At 55.5% G+C, this 27,950-nt stretch overlaps 1 protein-coding gene across 2 annotated transcripts in view; it reads left to right on the top strand.

The window, feature by feature from the left end:
• Nucleotides 1–3,031: 3,031 nt before the first annotated feature.
• CNTN2 (contactin 2) overlaps nt 3,032–27,950 on the top strand; it is a 31,564-nt gene continuing 6,645 nt past the window's right edge. Inside the window, exons 1-16 of one of the 2 annotated variants that reach the window (XM_023730267.1) lie at nt 3,032–3,143; nt 13,570–13,718; nt 18,368–18,512; nt 18,624–18,799; nt 18,986–19,081; nt 19,541–19,750; nt 20,019–20,118; nt 21,211–21,386; nt 21,820–21,956; nt 22,417–22,546; nt 24,521–24,671; nt 24,774–24,901; nt 25,213–25,388; nt 25,907–26,027; nt 26,777–26,935; nt 27,423–27,572. In XM_023730267.1, coding sequence (XP_023586035.1) covers nt 3,139–3,143; nt 13,570–13,718; nt 18,368–18,512; nt 18,624–18,799; nt 18,986–19,081; nt 19,541–19,750; nt 20,019–20,118; nt 21,211–21,386; nt 21,820–21,956; nt 22,417–22,546; nt 24,521–24,671; nt 24,774–24,901; nt 25,213–25,388; nt 25,907–26,027; nt 26,777–26,935; nt 27,423–27,572 — 2,209 coding nt within the window. In that variant the 5' untranslated portion in view covers nt 3,032–3,138. Of the gene's footprint in view, nt 3,144–3,225; nt 3,461–13,569; nt 13,719–18,367; nt 18,513–18,623; nt 18,800–18,985; nt 19,082–19,540; nt 19,751–20,018; nt 20,119–21,210; nt 21,387–21,819; nt 21,957–22,416; nt 22,547–24,520; nt 24,672–24,773; nt 24,902–25,212; nt 25,389–25,906; nt 26,028–26,776; nt 26,936–27,422; nt 27,573–27,950 lie in introns of those variants that run through there. The other variant, XM_004375237.2, reaches the window with a different exon arrangement.

The following is a 27,950-nucleotide window of genomic DNA, read 5'->3' as shown; positions in this document are numbered from 1 at the left end:
GACTTCATTGCTATTGATCTGGTGGGGCTAGAGCAGGAAGAACAGATGGTCTGGGAAGGGTTGGGTGGCCCTCAAGGTGCCTTCTGAGAGTCTCTTTCAGGGGGCACCACATGTTTACAAGCAAATTAGTGACTCATTTCATTAGCCACCTGATGGCCTCTGGCTGGCCCTTTTCTACCATGTCTGGGAGTCTGTGGGACTCAACTTGGAGATCAGGTGTCCCAGCTCTAGACAACATGGAGACATATTAATTGTCCACAGAGGGGAGAGCTGGCCCTTATGGTCAGCTGCACTGAGTTCAGACTCTGGCAGGCAGCAGAAAAGAGGAAGCCCACCTGCCCCCTATTTAGCCCACCCTAGAAGGACAGGCTGTGGCTGACTGGGACACACAGCAGAGTGGTTAAACCATGGGCGCTGGAGTCAGACCACCAGGTTCCTCTTCCTCACCTGCTGTTGCTTTAAACAAGCTCCTGATCTTGCTGAGGAGCATCTGTAAAACGAAAATAATGATAAAAACAAGAACAACAATTACCCCTTGGGTAGGCAGTTCGGGTAAAGTACTTAGCACAACACTGGAGGCACTCAAAAATGTTAGCTGTTATTTCTGTTATTATTAAACTAGTGGACCCCACAAGCAAAACTCACCTTGGATCCCCAAATGCCTACCCTACTCTCTTCTCAGAAACAAGAACACCTGAGAGGCTGGCATTAAAGATCCCCAAAACCCCTCTGTTCTGGGCTCACCTAAGATCCTCAGACAGACGAGAAGACAAAACTGTGGGAACTGTCTCTCCAAATCCAAAGCTAAGTGCTTTAGCCAAGTCACAAGGGGTAAGTGTTATTATTCTCCTTTTACAGATGCTGCTTGGTGACGTTGAGGAAGTTGTTATCTGCCGTCAGGTTGGCCCCTGATTCATGGTGCCCCCATGCACAATGGAACAAAATGATGCCCAGTTCCGCACCATCCCCATGATCGGTTACAGATGGGACCATTGTGATCCATAGGGTTTTCACTGGCTGATTTTCAGATGTAGATCACCAGGCCTTTCTTCCTAGTCTTAGCCCGGAAGCTCCACTAAAACCTGTTCAGCATCATAGCAACACAAAAGTCTCTACTGAGGGATGAGTGGTGGCTGTACTTAAGGTACATTTATACCCACTCTTCCCCATGGAATGCGAAAATTCTACCACTGAACCCCACCACTGCCCCCTCTCAGTCCAAGTTTACACTTGGTCACTATTCTTGTTTTCTTATTGTGGCTGCTGGAGGTCACGTGGGGTGAGCCAGGCTGGTTGCAGAGGGATCTGAGAGACCCAAGTAGGCTGTGCTGGCAGGGTGGGAACCATGCTCCTCCTTAGGGACCCAGCCCCCACCACAAGAGCAGCAGCTGTCCTCAAATAGTCACAAAGACAGCTACCTCAGGTCTAAAGCAATCCTTGCAAGCATTTCCAGGGCCTTTGGCCCCTGGGCAAGCCAATCCCTGGCCCATCAGCCCCACGGCAGCAGACACGTCATCCCCTCTCTGGCAAGGACCTGCTCTCAGCCCTCTCTTCAGAGCCTGAGCTGACCTGTGTGGCATCTGAGGGCAAGGCTCACCCCAGGAGCTCAGGGCCAACGTGCCTGCCCCAGGAAGCCAGACAGACAGAGAGACAGAGAAGGACAACGTGGGCCGAGGGCAGGAAGGCGAAGCACATTCTGGAAGGGGTTTAATGTGCCTGTCTGGCACGGCAGCATTCAAAGTTATCCAAGAACCATCATTAGCAAAATCTGATGTTTCTCTGTCAGAAACTAAGATATCCCAGTTGGGAAATCCTTTGGAGGGGGAGCAGAAGGGAGGGAGGGGAGAGCATAAGGGACTTGGGCAAGCATACCGGGCCTTGGAGGCTGGGCAGCAGAACCTCCCCTACTCTCCAGCTCTGGCTCCTTTTCCGGGCCCTCTCACTCTGGCCTGGGTCTTTCCCAAGCCCCCTGCTCCGATCCACTCAGGAAGACACAAGCCATGCTCCAGGCCTGACTGGTTTGGCCATTGGAAACTCTGAGGCTGGCCTGGCCCTGCCAGCTGTTTTAGCATCTGGACCGCTCAGGCTCAGCAGTGCTGCCTGCGTGAGCTGGACAGCAGGCAGACCAGAGGGGGGTGAGATGACAGTGACAGCCTGACAGGCACGACTGCCATGCAGATGGCAGGTCCCTCTGCCTCCAGGCCCCAGCCTTCCCGGGCACACTCCCCGCACCACAGGAGCAGGAGACAAAAGCCATGTCCCTGACCTGGGTGAGCAGCACCTAGGAGCTTCAAGCTGGCAGGGACCTTGGCCATCTTTAACCCCTTCAGGCTCCCAGGGAGGCCCAGGGAGGACAAGGAACTGGGCCAGGAACACACAGCCCACCAGTAGCAGAGCCCTGACTATCCTTCAGACACTCAGATTCCTAGCTCTCCAGTGAGCTTTTCATGACAACACACTGCTGATTGATTCAAAGTGGGCTTAGATCCATATGTACTGATGTGGGAAGATGCCCAAGCTCTATTAGATGGTTTAAAAAATATTTTGCAAATAAGTGTGCATTGTATAATACCATTTTTGTAAGATGATACTGATAAGTCATATAATCATTGACATGAAAATAACAAACCCAGAGGCATGTACTCAAAATTATTCAGCGTGGTTAAAGTTATAAGGGACTTTGACTACCTGTTTTCAAATTTTCTATAATGTTTGGATATTTGGACAAGGAGCCCGTGTCACTTTCGTAAGCACGGGAAACAAAGCTAAAGGTGATGGGGGCTGGCATGGGGCGCCCCCTTGGCCCACTTACCGCGCAGAGCAAGGCTCTGGGGATTTCTGATTCTCTCCATCTTAGGGGATTTCTGGGGAAAACAAGAGTTTGGCTCCACAGGTCTCCAGGGTCTGGGAGCAAGAGCCACTTTCTCTTTCCCTCCTCACGCCCCATCTCCAGCCCTTTCACTGGTTGCGGGGGTCTCAGCCCTGGGCTGGGAGGAACCGGAAAGCGGGCGGGCTGGGCGGGGATGGGGAGGGTAGGCAGGCCAGATAGCTCCCCACGCGGCCGGCCGGCCGAGGTGCCCATGCATTATGGAAGACCCAGGCGCTCTGGCTCGCTCCCTGGTCCTTAAATGACAGCAAATGAGGTAAAGCCAGGAGGGTGGGGACGGGAAGGGGGTGGGGGTGGGGGGCAGAGGAAGCCATCTCCAGGGCCCCGGAGCGTTGGCTGAGGACCGGAGCCAGCCAGTGAGCGGAGCCTGAGAGAGGGAGGAGCACATCTTGATGCAGAGATGCTGCAGTGGCTCCGGGCGCGCACACACACACGCGCCCTCCGCCGCCACCGCCGCCGCTGCGGCCGCCGCACCAGGACAGCGAGCGGCTGAGGCGAGCAGGGGAGCAGAGGAGGGCTCACCGACTCGGGCAGCGTCCACCTGCCCCAGCCAACACCCTTTTTTCACTCCAGGTAGGTGCCAACCGCTTTTGTCTCCTCCCGCCAGGGAGCTTCGTAGGGCGCTGTTACCGGTGGGGACTCCGGTGCTCAGTTTCTGTAAATACCCACCCCATGCAACTTGGGAGGGGGCAAACACCCGACCAGCTGGGGCCAGTCGGACTTCTTGCCTCAGCCCTAGTGTGGCCTCTGGGACTCCAGAGCTCTCCTCCACACTATGTGGGTGGCATCCTGCAAGGCCGGGCAGGCCCAGCCTGGACCCCAGCAGTGTGTCCAGGAATTCCAGCTGCTGACTGGCATGGCAACTGCCTGCGGAGAGGGCAGCCAGCTTCTGGCCTGTCCTGGGCCCTTGGACCAGGGCCAGGCCAATGTGTAAGGCCAGGCCCCGGGGTCCCGGCCCTCCTCAGAAGCTCCTGGGTGGAATGGAGCTTGACTCGGGAAGTGAGGCCACCCTGGGGCTGCCTCTGCAGGATGCTCTCTTGGCTAAGTCTTCCTTTAGTTGACAGAGGAGGAGGCTGTGGATGAGAGAGAAGAGAGCAAGTCTGGGCAAAGGTCACTTCAGGAGTTGGGGCTCAGGGAGGAGAAACTGAGGCAGATCACATCCCAGAGGGTGAGAGGCTGGGTACTTTTCCTCCCTTCCCCCTCAGATCCTTGCCCCTCATCCTTGCTGGTGGGAGGGGAGGATTTGCAGGAAGTTTGGCTTTCCAGTAAGGAAAGGGGCCAGAGTGGGCATGTGGGGGCCACAAGTGGGGGGCCTATACAGAGAGGGTAATCCTTGTGCCCAGTACCCCAGGGCTTACATAATGGTGCCAGGGGGCAGGAAGCAGTCCCAGCCAGTGTCCCGAGTGTAAAGAAGCTTATCATCTTCTCCAGGAGGGGCTCCAGGTCTGGGAAGCTAGAAGGAGAGTAGATGAGATCATGTCTGTGGAAAGAGAAGGTCCTGATGCCACACGGGGGCAAAGCCAGGGACCTTTAGCCCAAGACCAGCGGGGACTGAGCCTGTGTCCCAGGAGGAAAAGCTGTCAGTCAGGGTGGTTTGGAGGTTTGGGACCCAGAGAGATCAGGAGGGGGTGGGTTTAAGTGTCCTTGGTCCTGGGCCCTGGAGAAGGGTGGGTTTTCCAGCCCCAAGGTACCTGCCTTTAACTGTCCCCCACTCTGTCTGCCCTTTCCTTTCAGCCTCTCTTCCCTAAGCCCAGACTCCCTCCCACCCTGCCAGCATCCTTGTCTTCTGCTCAGAGGAAGGAGGGAGGGGGAGCAGCCCAGAGCATCCCAGTCCTCTGACCTCATTCGGGGCGACAGTTTCACCCCCCTTCCAGCCCTCTGCTCACAGAAAAGCCCCTCAGTCCTCTCAGCCTCTGGGTCTCCCTGCCTCCTGGCTCCGTTCAGAGGGCTCAGAGAAGCACCTGAGATCAAGGGCAGCAAAGGGTGGGCCACCTGTGAAAGAGGCTGGCGTGGCCGTGCCTCTCCTCTCTGGGTGCTCCTGGCCTTGGGAGAAGGAAGTTCTGTCCTCTGAGACAGCAGCATCTGAGCCCCTCCCCAGGGGCCCCACTCATTAACTCCTTTGCAGCCAGGGTGCAGCAACACTGGCAGGGTTCAGCAACTGCTTATGCCACAAGGTCACAGTCCTTCCTGATTTCCTGTGGGATCTGCCCAGAGTCCTCAGCCAGCAAGAGGGAGGCAGGAAACACAGATGGGGAGGGGGCCCTGAGCCAGTGATATCAAAGTCACCCAAGGTCTGCCCGCCTCACACAGAAACCACCGTCCTCTCCATGCTCAGCGTGAGCAGGGAGGAAAGCAGAGTCTCACTGCCTGGTAGATGGGCCCCTCAGGCGCGAAGAGCCTGCCATCCAGGTACTCTCTCTTATCTTCTCCTCACCTGGCCACGCTCTTCCTCCTGCTGCCTTCCCTGGTCGCACACTTCTCCAGCTTCCACCCTCCACCCACCCCCACGCCATTCCCCCAGCCAGATTTCACTCTTTATGCAACTCCATTCCGGCACCTTCTCTGCCAGCAGTTGTTCAAGGAGAGACACATGTGGGATGAGCCTCTGAGGAATTGTGCTCTGCGGGATGGTTGCATGTCTCATTGTCTCTGGCTCGCCCCTCAGGAGTGAGTGCACGGAGTCAGATTCAAGACATCCTCTCTGGCTCTAAGGCCAGCAGGGAAGCAATACATTTGGGGTGATTTGGAGGATGCATGGCCCCCCACTAGAAACCTCCTTAAGCCAAATGCTGGTGAGAAAGTATATCCCAGGGACAATCTCCAAGGCTGACTGTGTATGGTATTCGTACTTTTGGAGGGATTCCTAGGGCAGAAGCAGGGGGCTGGGGAAAGTGTGGTTCCTACACCGGAAAGGAAGAGCTAGGACAAAGAGTATGTCAGTGAAGCGGGAAGGACTGAAGTTAGACTGCAGGAGGTACTTCCTGACCAGGAAGATGAGCCATGAGGCGGTGGGACAGTCTCTTTTCAGGCGACTTTAAGGGTCAGTGGAGAACTAGGGTCAGGTCTAAGGTTAGAGAAAGTTCTACCTGGGGCAGAGGTTGCGCTGAGTGATCCCACAAATTTCTTCCAGTCTTGGGGTGACAGGTGGGCCATGCCTCAGGAATCCATAAGAAGATAGACATCCTTTTCATTCCCTCCTGCATGCTGGCCCCCTCCCATCCTTCAGGAGGACTTCTGCTGATCTATACCAAACACCTGGGTGCTGTTGCTAACCTGGAGCATTCACAGAAATTTCTGTGGGCTCTGTGCCCTGCTGGTAGCAAAATTAGCTCGTTTCCCCCATTTTCCAAAGAGGATGCAAACAAAAGCAGGGGTATGTAATGCTCTCACGCATAACCTAAACACATCCCATCCCAGGACACACTCAGGCCCAAATGCACCTGTGTCCTCAGCCAACGAGCCACTCAGTTCCCCACGTAGAGGTGAAAGTAAACCCGCCTTGCACAGGGCACCTGTCCAGGTGAAACCTGCCTAGGTCTCCTCCAGCCCCAGCCCACGTCCTCCCAATGTCTTCCAACTTCATGGACCCAGAGGTGCCCCCAACCCTGCTCTGGTGGAGAGCAGCCTCCCTGCAGTGCAGCCCAAGAGGTGGAGGTTTGGGCTCTGAGCCAGCCTGCTGGAAGCCATCTGGGAACTGAGGGGCTCCCCTTCCAGCAGCAGTGGGGTGGGGGGACGTGCAGAAATTTCTCTACTAACGCCTGAGGGACTTTTCTTCCTGGCCTGATTCTTCTGGACCAAGTTGAAACAATTGTTCTTACTCCTGGTGTCTCGAATAGAGACCCTCCTTCCGAAGCCCTCACTCATTCCACCCCATACCACCCAGGGAGCAAGTAGGAAACCTGAAGGCCTACAGGTGGGTTAGACGTGGTTTAAGGAGTGCTGGTGGCACAAATGGTTAAGCAGTTGGCTGCTAACTGAAAGGTTGGCGGTTCGAACCCACCCAGTAGCTCCGCTGGAGAAAGACCTGGCAATCTGCTTCCATAAAGATAGATGACAGCATAGAAAACCCTATGAGGCAGTTCTGCTCTGTCACATGGGGTTGATATGAGTTGGAACCGATTCAACGGCACACAACCACACTCCTTATCCCAAGCATCCTCCCAATAGGACGTAAGGCTCTCCCCTTCTGCCCACTCCCCACTTTGAAGGGTCTCTCCATTGGAGAGGGCAGGAGCAGCAGGGCCAGAGACCTTAGGCTGCAGATCAGGGGCCAGACTTGCCCATGCCCAGTGCTGAAAGTGAAGACAAATCCCTGAGCCCAAGAGCCCCAGTTCTGTCCAGAGGATGGGTCAGGACCAGGGCTGGGGCCTTGGGGAGCCAGCTGCAAATACAGACAGCCTGCAGAGAAAGTGGAGGGGCAGCTGGGAGAGGATGGAGAGAGTACACAGAGAGCACTGAGGAGGGACTTGGCTGCACAGATCCCTGTCCTCATCCAGTCCGTCCCATTTGAGACCTAGGAGGTCCCTGTCCCACCCATATCTTCCCTAAGGACCTTGTCCAGCTCAGGGCCTGGCCTTCCCCACAGAGGGCTCTTGCCACAGTCCTGCTCCTTGAGCTACTCCTGCCTGGCCTGCACCCTAAGCACCCAGGGGACCCACCCCAGCCACCTCAGAGCCCTGCCGTCCACAGGAGGATGGGGAGTTCAGACCTTCCTGGAGGACAGCGATCTCATTCCAGGGGGCAATTCCTTTCCCAGTCAGGGTCCCCTCTCCCATCGTAGATCCCCACAAGGCAGGGGCTGGGGATGGTTGAGAAGGGGTATCTGCTTAGAAGAGCCCTTGTATCTGTTCGTAGCCATGTGCTCTCCTGAACACATTTCAGCCAGTGTGACTCTGCGAAGCTGCACCTCTGTAATGGGGGATGTGCCTTGTGCCCTTGTCTGGGTGACATGCTTGTCTTGCTCTTGTGGGTGTGGTGTGTCTGTGTGTAAGAGGACTGAGGCCCTTCCCAGGGAGAGTGGGGGCATCAGTCAGTGTCCTAAACATGCATGAGTGCAGACTGAATGTGGCTGTGTCCCTCCGTGTGCTCGGGGCACATGGGTGAGGGCCACAAGGAGCCTCGATGACAACAGAACTCATCTTCACTGAGCACTTGCTATGTGCCAGGCATTGTGCCAGCTTTACAATGGCCCCATGAGGTAAGTGCTGCCTTCTCATCGGCATTTTGCAGACAGGAGACTGAGTCTTGCAGAGGTTAAGTATTGAACTTAATAACTAGGTTATACAGCTAGTAATTGCCAAAACCAAAAAGCCAGTTGCCGTCTAGTGGATTCCAACTCGTGATGACCCCATGTGTGTCACAGTAGAACTTTGCTCCACAGGGTTTTCAGTGGCTGATTTTTCAGAGTATATTGCCAGGCCTTTCTTCCGAGGTGCCTCTGTGTGGACCCTAACCTTTTGATTAGGAAGATGTGTTGACTTCAGAATCTCCCGTTACCCAGTGTGCTGTGTTACAGGACGGAGGCCAAGGTGGGGGACCCAGGGGTTCTTACAACACTTTGGAGGCTTATCATCCATCATTTAGTCTTCGCCCTCGACTGAGCTCCATACTCCCGTTTCCTGTCACCTCCTGCCAAAAGTTGCCAGATTTTTCAGTGCTCAAATCTCTATTTCCTAGGGGGATGAGGCGATAGATTCAGTGCCAAGAGTTGGGCACCCCAAGAGGCAGCATTCATTTTCTGCCTGCCTCTGTACAGGGTCCTCAGCCTAGAAAATCCCACTGTGTGCTGGAGCCCATCTCATGCCTTCTGCCCCCCAGCTGTCCCTCAGGCCCTTTGTTTCTTAGGCCCAGCAGTCCAGCCAGCTCCCTCTGCACCCCCTAAGTGGCCAGTCCCCCATGTGCTGGTGCCTCCCAGGACAGCTCCCAATGGCAACAGCCTGTGCCCGCCTGTGCCAGCCTGTGCCGGCACCCCTGCACCAGGGCAGCTGGGCTGGGCTGGCTCAGGGCTCCCTGGGCCCACTCCGGGCCTGGCATAGCTCCACTCCACTGGAGATTCTAGAACATGTCACAGGGTAGATGGTGTGGGGAGATGACTGGTCCATGGACTCCTGAGCATGTCTTCAGAGAGCTCCCTGAAGCGGTGTCTTATCACGGTCTCCCCAGGGCTTAGCACACTGCCTGGCACTTGGCTAGTAAATGGAAATGGATGCAGGGCAGGAGTGGATGCCCGTGGCCTCACCTTCAGGGAGGCAGTAAGCGCAAATCTTTAACCCAGACACGTGTGTGTGTGTGTGTGTGTGTGTGTGTGTGTGTGTGTGTGTGTGTTCATCCAAGGCCGAGGCACACAGTGAAGCTCAGCATATATCTGATGGGGGTAGGGGTGTGTGTGTGTGTGTTCATCCAAGGCCGAGGCACACAGTGAAGCTCAGCATATATCTGATGGGGGTAGGGGTAAATGATTAGGGTACAGGGCCTCCTGGTGGGTCAAAGGGAAAAAAGGCAGGGACGCCTGTGTGTGAGAACACACACCCACATAGACCAGACATAACCATGCAGAAGCATATACATAGACACATAGACAGACAAAGATCTACATACTCAGACACACAAACAGAGAAACACAGGGACACAGAAAGCAGACCACACATATACACAGGGACATTAGACACCACACGCAGACACACCCAAACACCACACACACACACCCCTGCTCTGGCCAGCACTGCTGGGGGGCAGTGGAGACTCCTGGCTGCAGCGCCACATCCAGAGTGAGTGCTGGAGCCTGAGCCTCCCCAGCTGGCGCCCTGCCTCCTCGCTGAGCTCCCAGGACTGGCAGGTAGACAAAGGGCAGGGAGCAGATGATGATGGAGCACCTCCTCTGTGCCAGAGACCAGGACTTGGCACACCAGTGCCAAGGGGGTGATTTGCAAACTCTTTGGAGCTGCAGAACTCTTTGCTTAAAGTCCCAATAGATTAAGCAGATGTAAGTGGGGCTGCAGTGGTTGGCGTGGGGAAGGGGCTGGGGCTGCTCTGGTTGGCGTGGGGAAGGGGCTGGGGCTGCTCTGATTGGCGTGGGGAAGGGGCTGGGGCTGCTCTGATTGGCATGGGGAAGGGGCTCTGGAGCCCCCCCTTGCTCTCTCCCCTCCGTCGTGGTCCCTGGGCAAGTCTGAATGACCCTTGAGGCTTCACAGCAGTCAGTGTGAAAGCCACTGCCAGACGCTCCATTGCCCCATGTAACCTTCAGAACAACTCTGTAAAGTGAGGTGTAGTCTCCATTCGGCAGATGAGAAAACTGAGGCTCTGTCAGGGAAAATAACTAGTCCAAACTCACAAGGCTGTGAAGAGATGAAGTCAGGATTACCAATTCCTGTCTGTCAGATTCCACAGCCTTTGATTATTCCACAGTGCCCTAGGGGCTCCCTATTCTGAGAACTCCCTGCATTTCTACAGTACCTGGGGGAGGGTTTATTTATTTTTTTTATTGTACTTTAGATGGTTTACAGAGCGAACTAGCTTCTCATTAAACAATTAGTATACAGATTGTTTTGTGACATTGGTTGCCAAGCCCACAACATGTCAACACTCTCCCCTTCTCAACCTTGGGTTCCCTATTACCAGCTTTCCTGTCCCCTCCTGCCTTCTCCTCCTTGCCCCTGGGCTGGTGTGCCCCTTTAGTCTCGTTTAGTTTATGGGCCTGTCTAGTCTTTGGCTGAAGGGTGAACCTCAGGAGTGACTTCAGTACTGAGTTAAAAGTGTGTCTGGGGTCACTGGGGATCAACTTTTGAGACACCAGACACACTGCTGACCCTAGAAAGTTGAGTGTGTGTGTGTGTCAAAGACAGAATGTGTGTGAGAGAATGTGAGTGTGTGAAAGTGTTTGAATATGCGTGTGTGTGAGTATGAGTGTGTGAGACTGTATGTGTCTGAGTGTGTGAAAGTAAGTGTGTGTGTGAGATGTGTAAGAATACGTGTGCGAGTGTGTGTCCACTGGCCTGGAGGCATATAATCACAGGTGTTAATGCAACACACAGGTGACACCTATTGTGTACCAGGTACTTGGGGCACAGGTGACCCACAGATGAACAGGACAGTCTCTCCCCCAGGAGGCGGACACACCTGCATGGGCAGGGTAGTGAGTGCTGGAGTCAAGGACAGAGGTGAGCTCCAGCTGTGTGCAGATCGGGACTCTGAGGGTCTCCATGGAGGGGCAGCCTTGAAGGATGTGCATGCCTTACCTAGGAAGGTGTGCACAGAGCAGGGGGAGAGTGCTGGGTGCGCCAGGGGGATGTCTTCTGGTTCAAGTCTGCAAATGAAAGTGGCAAGGACGGGGCAGGGGGAGGTGGTCAGGGAGAGGTGGCACCCAGGCCCCCCCCTTCCTGACAAAGTGAAGTGAATGTCAGGCTCGAGCTGGGATGGGGGAGGGGCATGCCATCTGCTCAACCCCCACCCCCCCCAACACTCCACTTCTCGGCTCCTCCCCGACAGGCCCTGGGGCTGCTTCTCCCCTCCCTCCCCATCTCCTTTCAGTGCCAGCTGTGGCTGTTGAGGAAGCAGGAAAGGTTGTGAAGCGGTCAGATATAAAGGTTTAAAGGTCTGGGGGTTCTCTTTGCAAGGGAGTACAGTATGAAGCGAGACAGGGTGCACCCTGAGCTTGCACTGGTATTCAGACCCTGTCCTGAGCCCAGGAACAGTCCTATGTCATCTGCAGCTTTCCTTCTCCAGCCTGCCTGGCCGTCTCCAGGAGACAGCATTCCCAGACCCCGGGCACCCTGGGAGCATCACGGTGTCAGAGCTGGAGGGCCCTTGGAGAGCACCCATTTTACAGATGAGGACACTGAGACCCAGAGATGGGATGGGACTTGCTCGAGATCACTCAGCCATTAGTGGAAGAGCCGCAGCCAGCTCTGTCCCCCTGCCCAGATCCTCTTCCGCAGCCAGCTCTGTCCCCCTGCCCGGCTCCCCTTCCGCAGCCAGCTCTGTCCCCCTGCCCGGCTCCCCTTCCACAGCCAGCTCTGTCCCCCTGCCCGGCTCCCCTTCCCCTGTTCTTGTTGCTAGTTGCCGTAGAGTCGGCTCCGACTCATGGAGACCTTATGTGTAAGAGAATGAAACGTTGCTCAGTCCTGTCCATCTTCGTGACTGTTGATATGCTTGAGTTCATTGTTGTGGCCACTGTGTATTTTGAGTGCCTTCCAACCTGAGGGGGCTCATCTTCCAGCACTGTATTGGACAATATTCTATTGTGATCCAAAAGATTTTCACTGACTAATTTTCAGAAGTAGATCACCAGGTCTTTCTTCCTAGTCTGTTTTAGTCCGGAAGCTCCGATGAAACCTGTCCAGCAGGGGTGACCCTGCTGGTATTCGAAATACTGCTGGCATAGCTTCCAGCATCAAAGGAACACACAAGTCACCCCAGTATGACAAACTGATAGACGGGTGGTGGTCTCCTGCTCTTAGATTTCTGCAGAGAAGCAGGCAGGTCAGGGAAGCAGAAGCCCCAGCTTTGACAGGAAGCTGGTGGGAGCCCAGAGGCCCAGGCTCACTCAGCCAAAACCAGGCCCTGAGGAAGCTCGGAAGTCAGCCTCGAGGCGGGGAGTAGGGCGCAAGGCTGGCCTTGCATCCTGCTGAAACCAAAAAAAACCCATTGCCGTCGAGTCCATTCCGACTCACAGCAGATTAACCAGTAAGCAAGGTACACACGGCCTTAATTGTGTTTACTTAACTAATCTGTAGTGCATGATTTCGCATGGGTTTCAAAGATGTGGTGAAAAACAGGTGAAATCAAGCACTACAGATTAGTAAACCCGTGCGTACCTTGCTTGTTGGGTAATCCATCCCTGTCCTCACCTCTCCAGAGGGGGCCCCATTTCTCAGACTGACGGGCCAGGCTCCAACTTGCTTTTCGCACCCACCAGGGAACGGGTTCTCCGAAGCTCCAGGGTTTACCAGGTAACCGAGTGTCTGCTCATCTCTCTGCAGAGGGGGGCTCTTGTGGGAGCAGCATTCACTCCTTCAGCCCAGAAGGCCTGTCCAGGCCCACTAGCCATTAGTCCATCTGGTCGGGGCCAAGGGCACGGCTCCACCCTGCTAAGTATATGTCTTACCTGAGGATCCATTGAGAGGGTGTGGAGGAACCAGTGAGACCCCTCCTCACTGGTAGGAAAACCAAGGTGGTCCTGAGAGACTTCATGCAGCTCCCAGAGGGGCCATTACCTGTACCCGGCAGCTGGGGAGGTGGGAGCCGGACAGCCGGCCCCAATTGCTACAGGAAGATGTTACTAGTTCCCCAAACCCACGCCCTGGTGCTGTTCCCTTGCGGACCACCGCCAAGAGCTATTACTGGATGGATGCGGGCAGGTGGGTTCCCGCCTCCCAATTAGCCGCTGTTTTCACTTCCTGAGCAGGACCCCGCTGGCTGGAGTGGGGGTGGTGGGGGCACAGGGCAGAGCCAGACTCCCAGGGGGCCAGTAGGAGACACTCAGCCCTGGGAAGAGCATCTTGGTAATAGCCAAGCCCCTTCCCCTGGGGCCCGGGGAGGAGGATTAGTGCAGGAGCAATTCTGGCCGCCCCCCACCTCGCCCTACCCACCCCCCAGGCCCAAGTAAAAGCACTGCCAACCAGATGTGCCTGGAGCTGGAAGGGCGGGCCTCTGCTCAGGGCCCTCTTGTCCTCCTGCCTCCCTAGGTCCTTCTCCGCCTCCAGTCAGAGCTCGCACTGGACAGAGGCTCCTGTCCTCCACTCCCCAGCTCTGCCTGGGACGCCCACCATGGGGACACCCACCAGGAGGAAGCCACCCCTGCTGCTGCTGGCTGCTGCGGCCCTGCTCTCTGCAGGTAAGAGGATGCATCTCGGAGCTGAAGACCAGCGGGGAAGATGGTGTTGTTATATTCTTGCTATTATTATGACGATGACTACAGAAATAACTGACTGCATTGCTGTAGCATCTATATTTCCTCCCTCAAATGTTCCCATTTGTGATTCTTTGAGGTTAGAGGGAGAGGGGATGAGTCTTCCCCATATTATAGGTGAAGAAATAATGACCCAGAGAGGGTGAATGGCTTGCCCTGGGTCACACAGCAAGACTAGGCACAACCAAACCAAAAAACCAAACCCGTTGCTGTTGAGTCGATTCCAACTCATGGCAACCCCATGTGTCACACAGTAGAACTGCTCCATAGGGTTTTCTTGGCTGTAGTCTTTATGGCAGCAGATCACCAGGCCTTTCTTCTGTGGTGCCATTGGGTGGGTTCGATCGCCAACCTTTAGGTTAGTAGTCAGGTGCAAACTGTGCCACCCAAGGACCTCAGGCACAACCAGATCTCCATAATGTCAGTCCAGAGTTGTGGCATCTAAGCCTGCACTTCCCAATAGGGTAGCCAATAAACATTAAACTAAAACGTTAGTTCCTCAGTGCACTAGGAACTAGAACATCTCCAGTGTCTGACAGCCGTATGGGACAGTACCAACTGTGGGACATTCCATCATCGCAGAAAGTTCTGCTGAGCAGGGTGCTCTAGAGGCCCCCCGTCATGAGACAGGGACAAAGACTGCAGGACTCTGTAAGGTTCCTCAAGGTAACGCTCGCAGCCTGGCAAACAGACTCATAGTGGAACAGGGCCTGGGAAGAGATAAGGTAGAGCAGGGGAGGCCCAGGCAAAGGCAGAGGGCCCAGGCCAACCATCTCACCCCAGGGAGGGAGGGAGTCGGTTGGGAAGAAGCTGGTGAGGCCGAGAGGCCCTGGCTAGCTGGACTCTGGAGAGCGTGCCGGGCAGGAGGGACCAGAGGGACAACCTGTCCTTTGGCTGGAGGGGGGTCTCCAGCCCACCTGCTCCTGCTCTGGGGGCCTGCTGGGAACACTGCTTGGCCCTCTGCCCTGACCCCCAGCCCAGATCAACAGGTGCTGCTTTCCTCCTTAAGATCTCTATGGGAGAAGGAGTACCCATCCTCCACAGTCCCTCTGGGGTCCTAGCCTTAGTCTCCACCTCCCCTTCCCTCCCCACCCCCCTGCCTCTGCAAGACTGCAGCCAGAAAATTTTTAGGTTCTTACCACCCTAGGGAAGGACCCACTAGCACACTTTCAGAGACCTCATTATGTCCCAAAAACCAGTTGTCGTCAAGTCAGAGTAGAACTGTGCTCCAGAGGGTTTTCAGTGGCTGATTTTGTGGTGCCGGAATCCAACGCCGCAACCCCAGGGCAGGCTAGCAAGGAAAGCCGAGAGCTGAGGCGCCTTCTCTGGCAGGGTGGGAACAAGCCGTGGGGTTTTCCATGCCTGTTTCTATGAAGCTCTGGGAAGCAGCTGGCCAGGTCCCTGCTCCCTGGCAACTGCCTTCTTGTCTCTCTGGGTCTAAGGACCCTGGGGGTGCCACAGCCCTTGCCTTGGACGTTGCAGTTCCAGCAGTGAGCTGTCCCTGAGCAAGGGGGATGCTGAGGAGCCAGGGAACCTCTCCTCAGTCTTCTCTGGGGTGGGTGTCTCTTGCTCTGTGCAGCCCAGGCTCAGAGGCTGCCTGGGCTCAGAGGCAGCCCGGGCTTAGAGGTAGCAGGGTCTGAGACCTGGCTCCCTAGGGAACAGCTCCTCCCAGCCTGGTGGGTCCTGGGGCAGGTCGCTGGGCATGGGAGTGCCGGCTGGCTCCTCCCACCCTCTGGGTCAGGCCTGCGTCCCAGCTGCCTCTTGACTTGGGACATAATGGGGCTCCCAGGGTGGTGCAAATGGTTAACATGCTCAGGTGCTAACCAAAAGGTTGGAAGTTTGAGCCCACCCACAGGCACCATGGAAGAAAGACTTATCGATCCGCTTCCAAAAAATCAGCCATGAATACCCTATGGAGCAGTTTTGCTCTGCACACATGGGGTGGCCATGAGTCGAAATCGACTGGACGACAACTAACAACACAGCAGGCTGACGGCACAGTACAGTGGCTCTCAGCCCCAGCTGCCCTGCAGAGTACATGCCGGGCATTTGTGAAAATGTGGCGTCCTGGGCCTCACTCTGGGAGCTTCTGAGTCAGTGCCCCTGGGATGGGAGAGGGCCCCTGATGATGGGAGAATGAGGCCGAAAGTCACGGACACGGTAGTTAAGGATGCTGGCTGGGGGGAGGGACTGGCCACGGTTCAGATCCCCGGCTCTGCTCCTCCTGGCTGTGTGATCTGGGGCAAGCTCTTTCACCTAAGTTGACGTTTCCACACTGGTAAAATAGGAAAACAGCAGCACCTTCTTTGTAAAGTGTTTACGAGAAGGAAATAGGGAACATGGTACCTGGTTAACAGTGAGCACTCAATAAACAGCACCCATCCAGAGATACCTCAGAAAAAAAGGCCTGGAGATCTACTTCCAAAAACTCAGTCATTGAAAACCCTATGGAGCACAGTTCTACTCTGACACACATGGGGTCACCATAAATCAGAGCCCACTGAAAGCAGCTGGTTTATTTCTGTTACTGTGGTTGCATGGATATACAACAAGTGAGTCTATAAGGACATGGGAGCTATACGTGCATGGGCAACTGTGGGACAGATGTGTGTCTTAGCTGGCTATGTGAGTAGTTCAGAGAGGTATGCATGTGTGATGTGCGTGTGCGGGTAAGAAAGGGCATGTGGGCGAGAGATGTGGAGGGGTGTGTCTGTGGATATTTGGGTGTGCGGAGGCTGAATGCAGAGGAGAAAGCCAGCCTCACAGCATCAGTGTGCCCTGAGCCCACTCTGCCACCCCCAACCCCCCAGACAGAGTTCCTGGAAGCCGCTATTGCACAAGGTGGTTCCAAGCAGCCTGGCTACCTCCAAAAGCCCTCCTCCCCTCTCCTGCCAGCAGTCCCAGCTGGGGCAAGGGCTCCTACTCTCTGCCACCATCATTAATTTGGGATTAAGCTGGGCTCTCCAGCCAAGATGATTCATTCGCTGCCGCGCATCTCTGAGGCCTGGGGCGGCAGTGAGGGATAGGTGGGTGGTGGGGAGAGGGTGGGGGTGCCTGCACCAGGCTATTTCTGGAAGCCCTGCTCCTTCCTCATTCTGAGAGCTACTTAACAGCTGCCCCCACTCCCAGGGGGCCGGAGCTCGGCCTCAGCTGCAGCATGGTGGCCCCAGCCCCGCTCTAGGCTGACAGCTAGATGGTTGGGGAGAGCAGGCACTAATTGGTTAATGGGGATCCCTCCCCCCATGACCCACCAAGGAGGGGCCGAAATCAGCTGTGCTGAGGGTTAGGAGCCAATTAGGGGAGATCTGGCTCCCCAGTGACACAGCAAGGCAAGGCGCCAGGCCCCACCAGTCCGCAATCAGAGCCGCCCCACCCCTGTGGAAAGGCAGAGGTGGAATACGGCCCCTCCGTGCCCCTGCGTCCCTCGCCCCTGCCCTGTAAGGCAGGACAATGGTGGTGGAGACAAAGACATCATGTGCGGGTGTGATACCCCACTGTCTAGACTTTTCAGTACCACAAACCCATTGTGTGACCATGGGCAAGCCACTCCCTTTTCTGGGCCTCTCTTCCTTGAATTATCACGAGAATTTCATAAAAATGAACCTGCCCACCATCCGCCCACCACAAGGCCATCCTCCTTCCCTGATCTCCATTTATCCCGTGCGTGGGTCCCGCAGACACTAGCTGAGCGCGTTTCTCCTCAAGCTCCTCACAGCCATTGTTCTGGGGCATCCTCCCACAGACCTGGAAGCTGAGTTCACATTAGTCTCACCATTTCACAGGTGAACTCACTGAGGCTCAGAAGAGTTCTATAACTTGCCCAAAGTCACACAGCTAGCAAGAGGCCCAGCCTAGCCCCCAAAGCCCAAGCAACTTCCATGGAGCCAGTCTGCCCCAGAAGGTACACACATTCTCTCTCCACCTTTGTGGCCCAGTAACATCTCATGCATCTTCCAAGGCCCATCTCAAGACCTCAGATCATCTCCTCCGTGAGGCCCTCCCTGATGGTCCCCACACAGTGTCCATTGCTTCCACTCCAACAGCCCCCAGCATCTTGGCCCTAAACCTCCATCTCAGCATTGACCGCCTGCATGGACTACAAGCTCCTTGCAGAAGAGGGACCATGTCATTCATTTCTGCAACCCAGTCTCTAGCCCAGTGCCAAGTATACAGCAGGTGCTCCATACCCAAGTGTAGGACAGATGACTGACTGAACTAACTTGACCAGATGGGGCCCCCAGTCTATTTAAATTTCTATTTAACTTAATTGTACATGTAGAAATTGTTGAATTGGTTATGTTCTGCTATGTATATTCTCAACAACAACCACCAATTAATTTAAAAAGTTTATATTTAACTCAATTAAAATTAAATACGGAACTCAGTTCCTCAGCCACACTAGCCACCTATCAAGTGCTCAATGGCCACATGTGGATCATGGCTGCCCTACTGGACAGTGCAGAAAACAGAGCGTTTCTGTCACAGCAGAACATTCTATGGATAGCACTGCCCTAAAGGCCAGGCTGCAGTCAGTCCCAGGTCCTGAGGCCCCTGGTGGTGTCCCTGACCTGCAGCTTGGAGCTCTGCCCAGGGATCCCCAGCCACCTTTGGGCCTGTCTTTGAAGACCAGCCCCTCGGTCTGCTCTTCCCAGAGGAGTCTACAGAGGAGAAGGTGACGCTGACATGTCGTGCCCGGGCCAGCCCCCCGGCCACCTATAGGTGAGACCCCTGTGGTGGGCGTTGGGAGGCCCTGGGCAGCCACACAGTTTTTCTCACATCTGCCCTGGTGCAGGGCAGGACTTAGTTTCCCCCATCTGCTCCCTGCTGCAGGTGGAAGATGAATGGCACCAAAATGAAGCTGGAGCCAGGTTCTCGTCACCAGCTGGTGGGGGGCAACCTGGTCATCATGAACCCCACCAAGGCCCAGGATGCCGGCGTCTACCAGTGCCTGGCCTCCAACCCAGTGGGCACCGTCGTCAGCAGGGAGGCCGTCCTCCGCTTTGGCTGTGAGACCCATGGGGCACCAGGACACTGGGGGAGTGGGGGAGACACTGGGAGAAAGTGTCCCGAAAGGCAGGTGATGCCCTCAAGCCAGGCTTCCTTGACCCCACAAGACCTGCCCTGGTAGCTATTTTGCCATGGGCCTCCCAAGTTTGCGGGACAGTGCCTGAGCCCCTGATGTCCACCTCCAGTTCTGCAGGAATTCTCCAAGGAGGAGCGAGACCCAGTGAAAACCCATGAAGGCTGGGGGGTGATGCTGCCCTGTAACCCACCTGCCCACTACCCAGGTGAGCTGGAGCCCTGAGCCAAGGTTACAGGGCCCAGGAAGGGCTTCTGGACCTTCAGCAGGAGAGGCATGGAAAAACAGGTGGCCAGTGACCTGTGGAAGCACTGATCTCTGTCCCCATCTTTCAGTGACTTATGTATTTCCTTTCTGGACCTGTCATTTCCTAGCTGTGAGCTCTGCTTCCGCCATCCCAGAGAGATCTCTGAAGACCAGGGCCGTGTCTCTTATATCACACTGGGAGGTCCCTGGGGACAGGAGCTGGGTGCCCCTATCAAATTTGGAGCTCCCTGAGGGCAGGAATAAAGTCGCATCTCCCTCTCAGTCTCCTCCAGCTCCAGCCCTCAGCACAGGGGGCTTTCAGGACAGGGCCCACAGATTCCCACTGGGGTGTTAAGGTCCCACCCAGTGCTGCTCCGTGAGCCCAGCACCCCCTGTTCTCCTCAAACTCCCCACATCCTAGGCTTGTCCTACCGCTGGCTTCTCAACGAGTTCCCCAACTTCATCCCGACGGATGGGCGTCACTTCGTGTCCCAGACCACAGGGAACCTGTACATTGCCCGGACCAATGCCTCGGACCTGGGCAACTACTCCTGCCTGGCCACCAGCCACATGGACTTCTCCACCAAGAGTGTCTTCAGCAAGTTCGCACAGCTCAACCTGGCTGCTGAAGGTCAGGATCAGGCATGGTGGGGCAGGGGAGCCAAGGGGGTCAGCGGCCGGGAATACCTCTAGGAGATTATGAAGACCAGTTACCACCCTCCTCAGGCCCCACTGCAAGGCCTCAGACCCTGGTCCCAGGCCCCCTAGGGGAAAGGGAATCTCGTGAGACTCCACCCAGCTGCCAAGACAGTCTCCTCTGAACGGGGCTGACATCCCACGCACAGGAGCACCTGCCCCAGAGCCATTTGCACCTGACGTACAAACCCCTCTATCCCCAGATCCCCGGCTCTTTGCACCCAACATCAAGGCCCGGTTCCCAGCAGAGACCTATGCACTGGTGGGGCAGCAGGTCACCCTGGAGTGCTTCGCCTTTGGGAAGTGAGTGGTGGAGGAGGGAGGGGAGCTGGCCAGGGCATGGCCTCTCAGGGGTCTGGGTTACCCCAGGGAAAGGGCAGGCAGGGTGCCCGCATCACAGTGGGGAGCCACCACTCCTCACTGAGCACTGACTCTCCCATTAGGTGTCACACATGCCAGGGGCCTTTCACATTCGGGGTCACTTGGTCCTCCTTGCAATGCTCCCCAGGCTCGCAGAGCTCACCCCAGGTGGGTGCAGACCAGCACCATGCATGAACGCTAACCCTGCTCAGTCACTCGCTTGGCCACGAGACCTTGGGTCAGCCACTCGAGCTCTCTGAGCCTCAGTTTCCTATCTGTAAAATGGGAATGACAGTACCTACCTCACAGACGCTGTGAGGGTTAGATGGGCTATCGTGTTAGTAAGTGTTCTATGAATGCTAGCAGTTATCTTTCTAAAAATTACAACAGAAAGCGTTGTCTGCTCGCCCAGGAAAGAAGTCCCTAGAGCAGGGCTGAGCAAACAGCAGGTGCTCAATAAATGTTTGTTGACTGAATGAGTGTGATTTGCACTTTGGTCCCCTCTTCCCTCAAATATCTCCTTCCATTACCCGGTTGCCCTCTGCTTTGTGGAAGGTTATTAGGCTTCCAGAAAATCCATACTTAAGCACACAGAAGGGTAACATATTAACCCCTTTAAGACCCGGTGACGCCTCCGTTCATTTTGGTACACAGACGACTAGTAACTAGAGCCCTTTGGGAAGCAGAGGCAAGGCCCTGTTGGGGGAGAGGAAAGGGGGTCCATAAAGACCCAGGTCACTGCTGAGGGGGCCAGACCCAGCACAGGCACAGTCATCAATCAGGAGACAAGCTCCACTGGCTTCACAGTTGTTGCAGGGACAGGAGAGGACGGGGAACCTTGCCTTTCACCCTTCCCTGTCTGTGCTCTGAACTACCTGGGAGAGAAGCCTGAGAATCAGCCATCCTGCCTTCCCCACCTCTGTCCCCTGCAACCCAGGCTGCCCTTGCCTTTCTCCCCCTGCCCACCTGCCCAGAAGCTCAGGAGGCTGAGGTGCCCTGCTCAACTACCCTCTCTGACTTTGTCTCTCCTGCCAGCCCTGTCCCCCGGATCAAATGGCGCAAAGTGGACGGCTCCTTGTCCCCACAGTGGGCCACAGCTGAGCCCACCCTGCAGATCCCCAGTGTCAGCTTTGAGGATGAGGGCACCTATGAGTGTGAGGCAGAGAACTCTAAGGGCCGTGACACCGTCCAGGGCCGCATCATCGTGCAGGGTATGGAGCTTGGGACACCCTCTCCCCTTTGCTTTCACGCTTGCCCCTGAGAAAACACACCTCAAAGTCAAGGAGGGACTGGGAAGCCCCTGCTGATGCCCTCCTCCTCCAGGACTGCGTTGCGTACGGGGAACAGACCAGACCAGTGCTGTGGCCAGCTCAGAGCTCTAGTAGGGGCTTCAGAAAGGGCACACGGAAGGCATTAGAATGGTTTAAGTCGCTAAAACAGCCACCGGCACAGCCACAAAGTGCCAACTTTGTTGTGCCTGCTTCTTCCTGCCTCCTCGCTCCTTTGTCTTCACTATCCCAGCATGCTGGTTGCGCCCTCTGCTGTCCAGCACAGGTACTGCAGCCCTGCAGTTACCTTCTATTTAATGAGCTGGAGGCTCCTCTCAGTTCATCCCGAGGCTTTCTCTCCCTTGCCCCCCCACAGCTCAGCCCGAATGGCTCAAGGTGATCTCGGACACGGAGGCCGACATCGGCTCCAACCTGTGGTGGGGCTGCGCAGCTGCAGGCAAGCCCCGGCCCACAGTGCGCTGGCTGCGGAACGGGGAGCCTCTGGCCTCTCAGGTAGGAGACCTGGGGTTTCTTCCCACACAACACCTGCCTGTGTGCTCACCTGGTTCCTCAGCCCCTGCCCCCACCCCTCCACTGGCAGCCCCTCTGGGCCAATTAGGGTGCCAGAGGCTGGTTCTAGGTGCTTCTTTCTATCGCAGAGTCACGGGGCCATGGGCTGGTCAAGGAGGCCCAGTGATGGAGTCCTGACTGGTCACCTGTGGTCCCGATTGGGTGACCTCCCCCGTGGCCTTAGTCTCCTGAGCGCGGGGAGGTCCCTCCCAGGACTCCCACCCTGGGATTCCTGGGGGCCCTGAGGTAGAACTGGACACACGAACCCACCTCCACCTCTCCTCGAGGAAGCTGGCAGCTTAGAGTCTCCACTTTGCCGGCCCCTGCCATGCCCTCCAGCCTGGTCCTCCAGTGGTCCTGACCCCCTGCCTTGCCCCACCCTGGGCTGGGCTCTCTCGCACAGAGCCGGGTGGAGGTGTCAGCCGGGGACCTGCGCTTCTCCAAGCTGAGCCTGGAGGACTCGGGCATGTACCAGTGTGTGGCAGAAAACAAGCATGGCACCATCTACGCCAGCGCTGAGCTGGCCGTGCAAGGTAAAGTCCCCGAGTGGCCGAGGGACTTCCCTGGGGGCACACAGGTGGGGCTCTAGGAGTTCTGATCTGCAGCACAGCCAGCTTTCTACAGACACACACACACACATACACACACATACACACACGCATACACCCACGTGCACACACACGTGCACACACCCACGCACACACCCACAAACACGCATACACCCACATGCACACACACACGCATACACCCACACACACGCATACACCCACATGCATACACACTGCATACCTGTACACACACACACACACACACACACAGACACACACACACACACTCACGCAGTTTTCCTCAGCTTTCCAAATAGGAGAACTTAGGGATTTGAGAAAGGAGGTGAGGCACTAGGTCGTGTGTTCCTGGGCGACAGGGTCTCTAACTTGTTCCTGTCTGCCACCAAGTACATGCTTGCTGTTGTGGAGGAAGAGGTGGCAAAAGTCGTTGAAAATCAAATCCATTAGAGATACCTGTGTTTGAAGCCTTTCAACTATGTGACCTTTGGCAAGTTACTCAACCTCTTTATGTCTCGGTTTCTTGATTTATAAAATGTGAGCAAGGATTAAATATGATCAAGGTGAAGTGTAAAGGACCTGCCCATCACATAACTGAAAAAAAAAAAACCTGCTGCCATCAAGTCGGACTCCTGGCCACCCCACGTGTTACAGAGTAGAACTGCTCGCAGGGTTTCTTTGGCTGTGATCTTTGTGGAAGCAGATCACCAGGCCTTTCTTTCATGGTGCTGCTGGGTGGTTTCAAACCACCAATCCTTTGGTTAGTAGTCAAGCACAAACCGTTTGTACCACCCAGGTACCCGGTAATTGTCAGCAGGTGTTAGTATTCTTTGTTGTATGACTTGAGCTCACTGAGCCTCAGTTTCCTCATCTGCAAAATGGACATAACGATACCTACCTCATCAAGTTATAGTGAGGCTTAGCTAAGACTTGTTCATTTATCCATTCAGCCCATATTTATTCAACACTTCCTAAAGAGTTAACGCGATAGATAAGGTCTCTGCCTTCAAGTAGCTGACAACCCAGTGGAAAGAGATGGACAAATAAGCACAAAATCAAATAATCAAATAAGATCATTTCAGACAGCCACACTGTGTAAAGAAAATACAGGAATGGGGGGGTGGGGTAGAGGGTGGGCCAGTTAGATGGAGGGGGTCAGGGAAGGCTTGCTGAGGAAGTAACACTTACGATGTGACCTGAGGGTTAAGAAGGAGCCAGCCATGTGAAGAGCTGGGAGGTTTACAGGCAAAATGTATAGCAAGTGCAAAGGTCCTGCGGCAGGGAAAAACCTGGCATGTTCAAAGTAAAAAAAAAAAAAAAAGGCCCAGGAGACTGCAACACAGTGAGTGAGGGAGAGAGCAGAGTGAGGTATGATCAGAGAGGTGGAGGATACTTGTGTGTGTGTGGTGAATGTATAACAAAACATTTGCCAATTTAACAATTTTTACACGTGCAATTCAGTGACACTGATTGTGTTCATCATGTTGTGCAGCCATCACCACTATCCTTTTCCCAATTACGGGGATTTACTTTTGAGCTATTGTGAGGAGCTGGACTTCATTCCAAGTGCAGAAGGAAGCTACTGGAGGGTTTGAAAGTGGGGAATGACATGGCCTGATTTACGTTCTTAAAAAGATCGCCCTAGCTGCTGGGTAGAGAAGAGAGTGTGGGAGGGAGGCACCCAAACAGAAGGCCAGTGAGGGGCTTTTCAAAGTCCAGGCAGGAGACCCAGTGGCTTGGACCAGAGCGATGGCAGGGGGCTGGTGAGAGGGGCTGGATTCTGGGTGCACTATGGAAGCAGTGCTGCTGGTCGTCCCTCATGGCCTGGCCACCCAGCTGATGTGAAGTGCTTAGTGCGTGGCCAGGTAAAGTCCTTAACCAAAGGTGCCCGGTGCTGTTCTTCCTCCATGGGTGACCATGAGGCTCTCCCTTTCCTTCCAGCACTGGCCCCTGATTTCAGGCTGAACCCTGTAAGGCGTCTGATCCCCGCGGCCCGGGGGGGAGAGGTCACCATCCCATGCCAGCCCCGGGCAGCTCCAAAGGCTGCCGTGCTGTGGAGCAAAGGCACTGAGATTTTGGTCAACAGCAGCAGGTACAGCCCCCGGGCCACCCTCAGCACCTCCTGCCTCTCCTCATTCCCCGTGGAGGCAAGTCCCCTTTCCGTGACTACAGCTCTGCTTTGTCCTCGCTGCAGAGTGACTGTGACTCCAGATGGCACCCTGATCATAAGAAACATCAGTCGGTCAGATGAAGGCAAATACACCTGCTTTGCTGAGAATTTCATGGGCAAAGCCAACAGCACCGGCACCCTCTCTGTGCGAGGTAAGGTCTCAGCCACCACACGGTGTCATCTGTCCTCATGGTCCTGCTCTTGTGTCCCCATATTCCTCCTAGTTTGGTTCTGAGGCTACTCCAGGATTCAACTTTGCTTGGGGCACACCCTTGCCACGATCTGGAACCTAGTCTTGTTCCCCTCCCACACATGCATGGGGCTGCTGAGCCATCAGGACACCTGTCACCACACTGCCTCCTTCCTTCCTTGGGGCTGAGGGCACAACCTCTCACCTGTCCTACTGCACCTGCCTGGGCTGTTTCCTCACACATCCACCCACGGGCCTTGTTTTTCTTGGCAGATGCAACCAAGATTACTCTAGCCCCCTCAAGTGCTGACATCAACCTGGGGGATAACCTGACCCTGCAGTGCCATGCCTCCCACGACCCCACCATGGACCTTACCTTCACCTGGACCCTGGACGACTTCCCCATCGACTTTGATAAGCCCAGGGGTCACTACCGGAGGGCCAGTGCGGTGAGCCTGGGCCCCCAGGACTCCTGCCTCCTTCTGGATAGACAGAGGACCCAAGACATCCTTAACCATCACCACCTTCAAGTCCCCCAAAGCCCTTCTGCTCCCTCAGGCCGTGCATGGTGGGCTCATCCTTGGATTACTAACCACCCTCCCTTAGGCAGCCCATTCCCCAGCTGCCACCTGAAGGCCATGCATCCTGGTGAGGGTGAGGGGCAAACCTGGGATTCCAGGAGCCCCGTAAGACTCCCTCCCCGTGACTATTCTTGCTGTCCCGCAGATGACATTGTTAACTTGGACAATCAGTGATTGTCTTCCATAACAAATTCTGTTGTTCAGTCCCGAGGGGTACTAAGTAGGGGAGTAGCTGATTCTTCCCATTGAACAGATAGGAAAACTGAGATGCAGAGGGGCTGGTGGGTACAGTGGAGCAGGGACTCCTAAGCTCTGTCTCAAGGCTTACTGTACTAGCCAGGCCTGCTCCCTCTGACCTGCCCCTCCCTGCTCTCCCCCATGTGCAGAAGGAGACAGTCGGGGATCTGACCATCCTGAATGCCCAGCTGCGCCACGGGGGGAAGTATACATGCATGGCCCAGACGGTGGTGGACAGCGCGTCCAAGGAGGCCACAGTCCTGGTCCGAGGTAATGGGGTTTCCCACCTCTACCCCTGCCCAGACTCCCTGACAGCGAGCACCAGCTGGGCTATCCTGCCCTTCCACCCCTCCCCTCCCTGCAAGTTGTTGGGGTTTCTGGCCGAAGTCCTTCAAGCTAGACATATCCCGTGGTTCTTTGCTGGTCCTAAATGAGTAGAACATTCTTCCTCCAAAGCAAAACTTTTAAAAATCCACTCGGTAAAATACATCCCCCAAACCAGAGTACTGTGCTAAGGCTGGAAGTTTTCAAAGACCTAAAAAACCACACCGTCAGGTTGATTCCTACTCATAGTGACCCTATATGACAGAGTAGAACTGCCCCATAGGGTTTCCAAGGCTGTGATCTTTACGAGAGCAGATCCCGCTGAGCAGGCTGGTAGGTTTGAACCACCGACCTTTTGGTTAGCAGCCCAGCTCTTAACCACTGTGCCACCAGGATTCCTTTTTCAAAGACTAGTACTGGGAAATTTATCCATACGTCTGTGTGAGGGCTTCTGTGAGCCTCTGCAGCCTGGAGACCAGGGTCCTGAACAAATCCCTCCCATCACACAACCCCGCATCCACCAGTTCCCTGCCTCATTCCTTGCCCTCCAGCTCGGGGGGGGGGGGGGGGGGGTTCACTGTGCCCTCTGCTGCCCCTTCTTGGTATTGCACCAGCCCAAGTCCGGCCTGGAAGAGGTTGGCTCAAATTTGAAGCCACCCAATTCTGACTCACTGTGTTCGGACCTCTTGATACAGGTCCACCAGGTCCCCCAGGAGGTGTGGTGGTGAGGGACATTGGTGACACCACTGTCCAGCTCAGCTGGAGCCGTGGCTTTGACAACCATAGCCCCATTGCCAAATACACCCTGCAAGCGCGAACTCCACCTGCAGGGAGGTGGAAGCAGGTTCGGACCAGTAAGTGTGAGGCCCCGCCCTGGACAGAGCTGACAGAGAGGTGGGGGTGGCGAGAGAGGGCAGAGTTGAGCCTGCAGCTTCAAAGAGGGACAAGCACAGACCCTCTGCCCGCTGGGAGCTCCCAGACCAGTTGTGGGGTGGGGAGGTGTCACACAAAAGCAGGAGGGGGGGGAGTTGGGGGAGGAGGTGTGCAGTCTGCACAATTGAAGAATTAATTCCATTGCAGGGACAAGGAAAATATTAGTGCAGGGAGGGTGTGCACAGCATTGGCAAAGGCACCAACGCAGGGAAGCCTAATGCTGCTGCCCCAAGCTCTAGTGTTTCCGTCACTTGTGAAGTAGGTGCTGAGCCCTTAGTGCATGGCAGGCACCTGGATGAGGACTGGGTACAAAGAGGAGCCTCAGGCCCAGTCCCTGCCTTCTATATCCAGACCAATAAACAAGTGCTGTGACTCAGACTAAAGCCTCCACTCCTCGCTGCCTTGCAGATCCTGCCAACATTGAGGGCAATGCCGAGACCGCCCAGGTGCTGGGCCTTACGCCCTGGATGGACTATGAGTTCCGGGTCGTAGCCAGCAACATCCTGGGCACCGGCGAGCCCAGTGGGCCCTCCAGCAAAATCCGGACCAAGGAAGCAGGTCAGAGTCATGAGTCTCCCAAAGAGAACGTCAGGGTAGAGCCCCTGGTCCTCCTTAAAAGGAGCCCAGGCAAGCGGCAAGCCAACTCTGAGCTCCAGCCCTGCTCTTCTGGCTTCCAACTCTCCAACACAGGACAGGAAGGAGCACCAGGCAGGCCCAGGGCCGCGGCACTGCACGATAGCTGTCGGGTGGAAGGACCATCCAGTCCGAACCCCTCGTTTCAAAAATGGGCCAACCTTACAACTGCATATGAATCTACAATTATCTCAAAATAAAAGGCTTAATTTTTTTTAAAATGGAAAAACCAAGGTTTGGAGAAGGAAGAATCACACTGGCAGAGTGTGGACTCGAACCCAGGACCATGGGTGGTAGGCAGAC

The sequence above is a fragment of the Trichechus manatus genome, unplaced genomic scaffold (assembly GCF_000243295.1).
Source record: "Trichechus manatus latirostris isolate Lorelei unplaced genomic scaffold, TriManLat1.0 scaffold00035, whole genome shotgun sequence".
Classification (NCBI taxonomy): Eukaryota; Metazoa; Chordata; class Mammalia; order Sirenia; family Trichechidae; genus Trichechus; species Trichechus manatus.
This window is presented reverse-complemented; position numbering and strand designations above follow the sequence as displayed.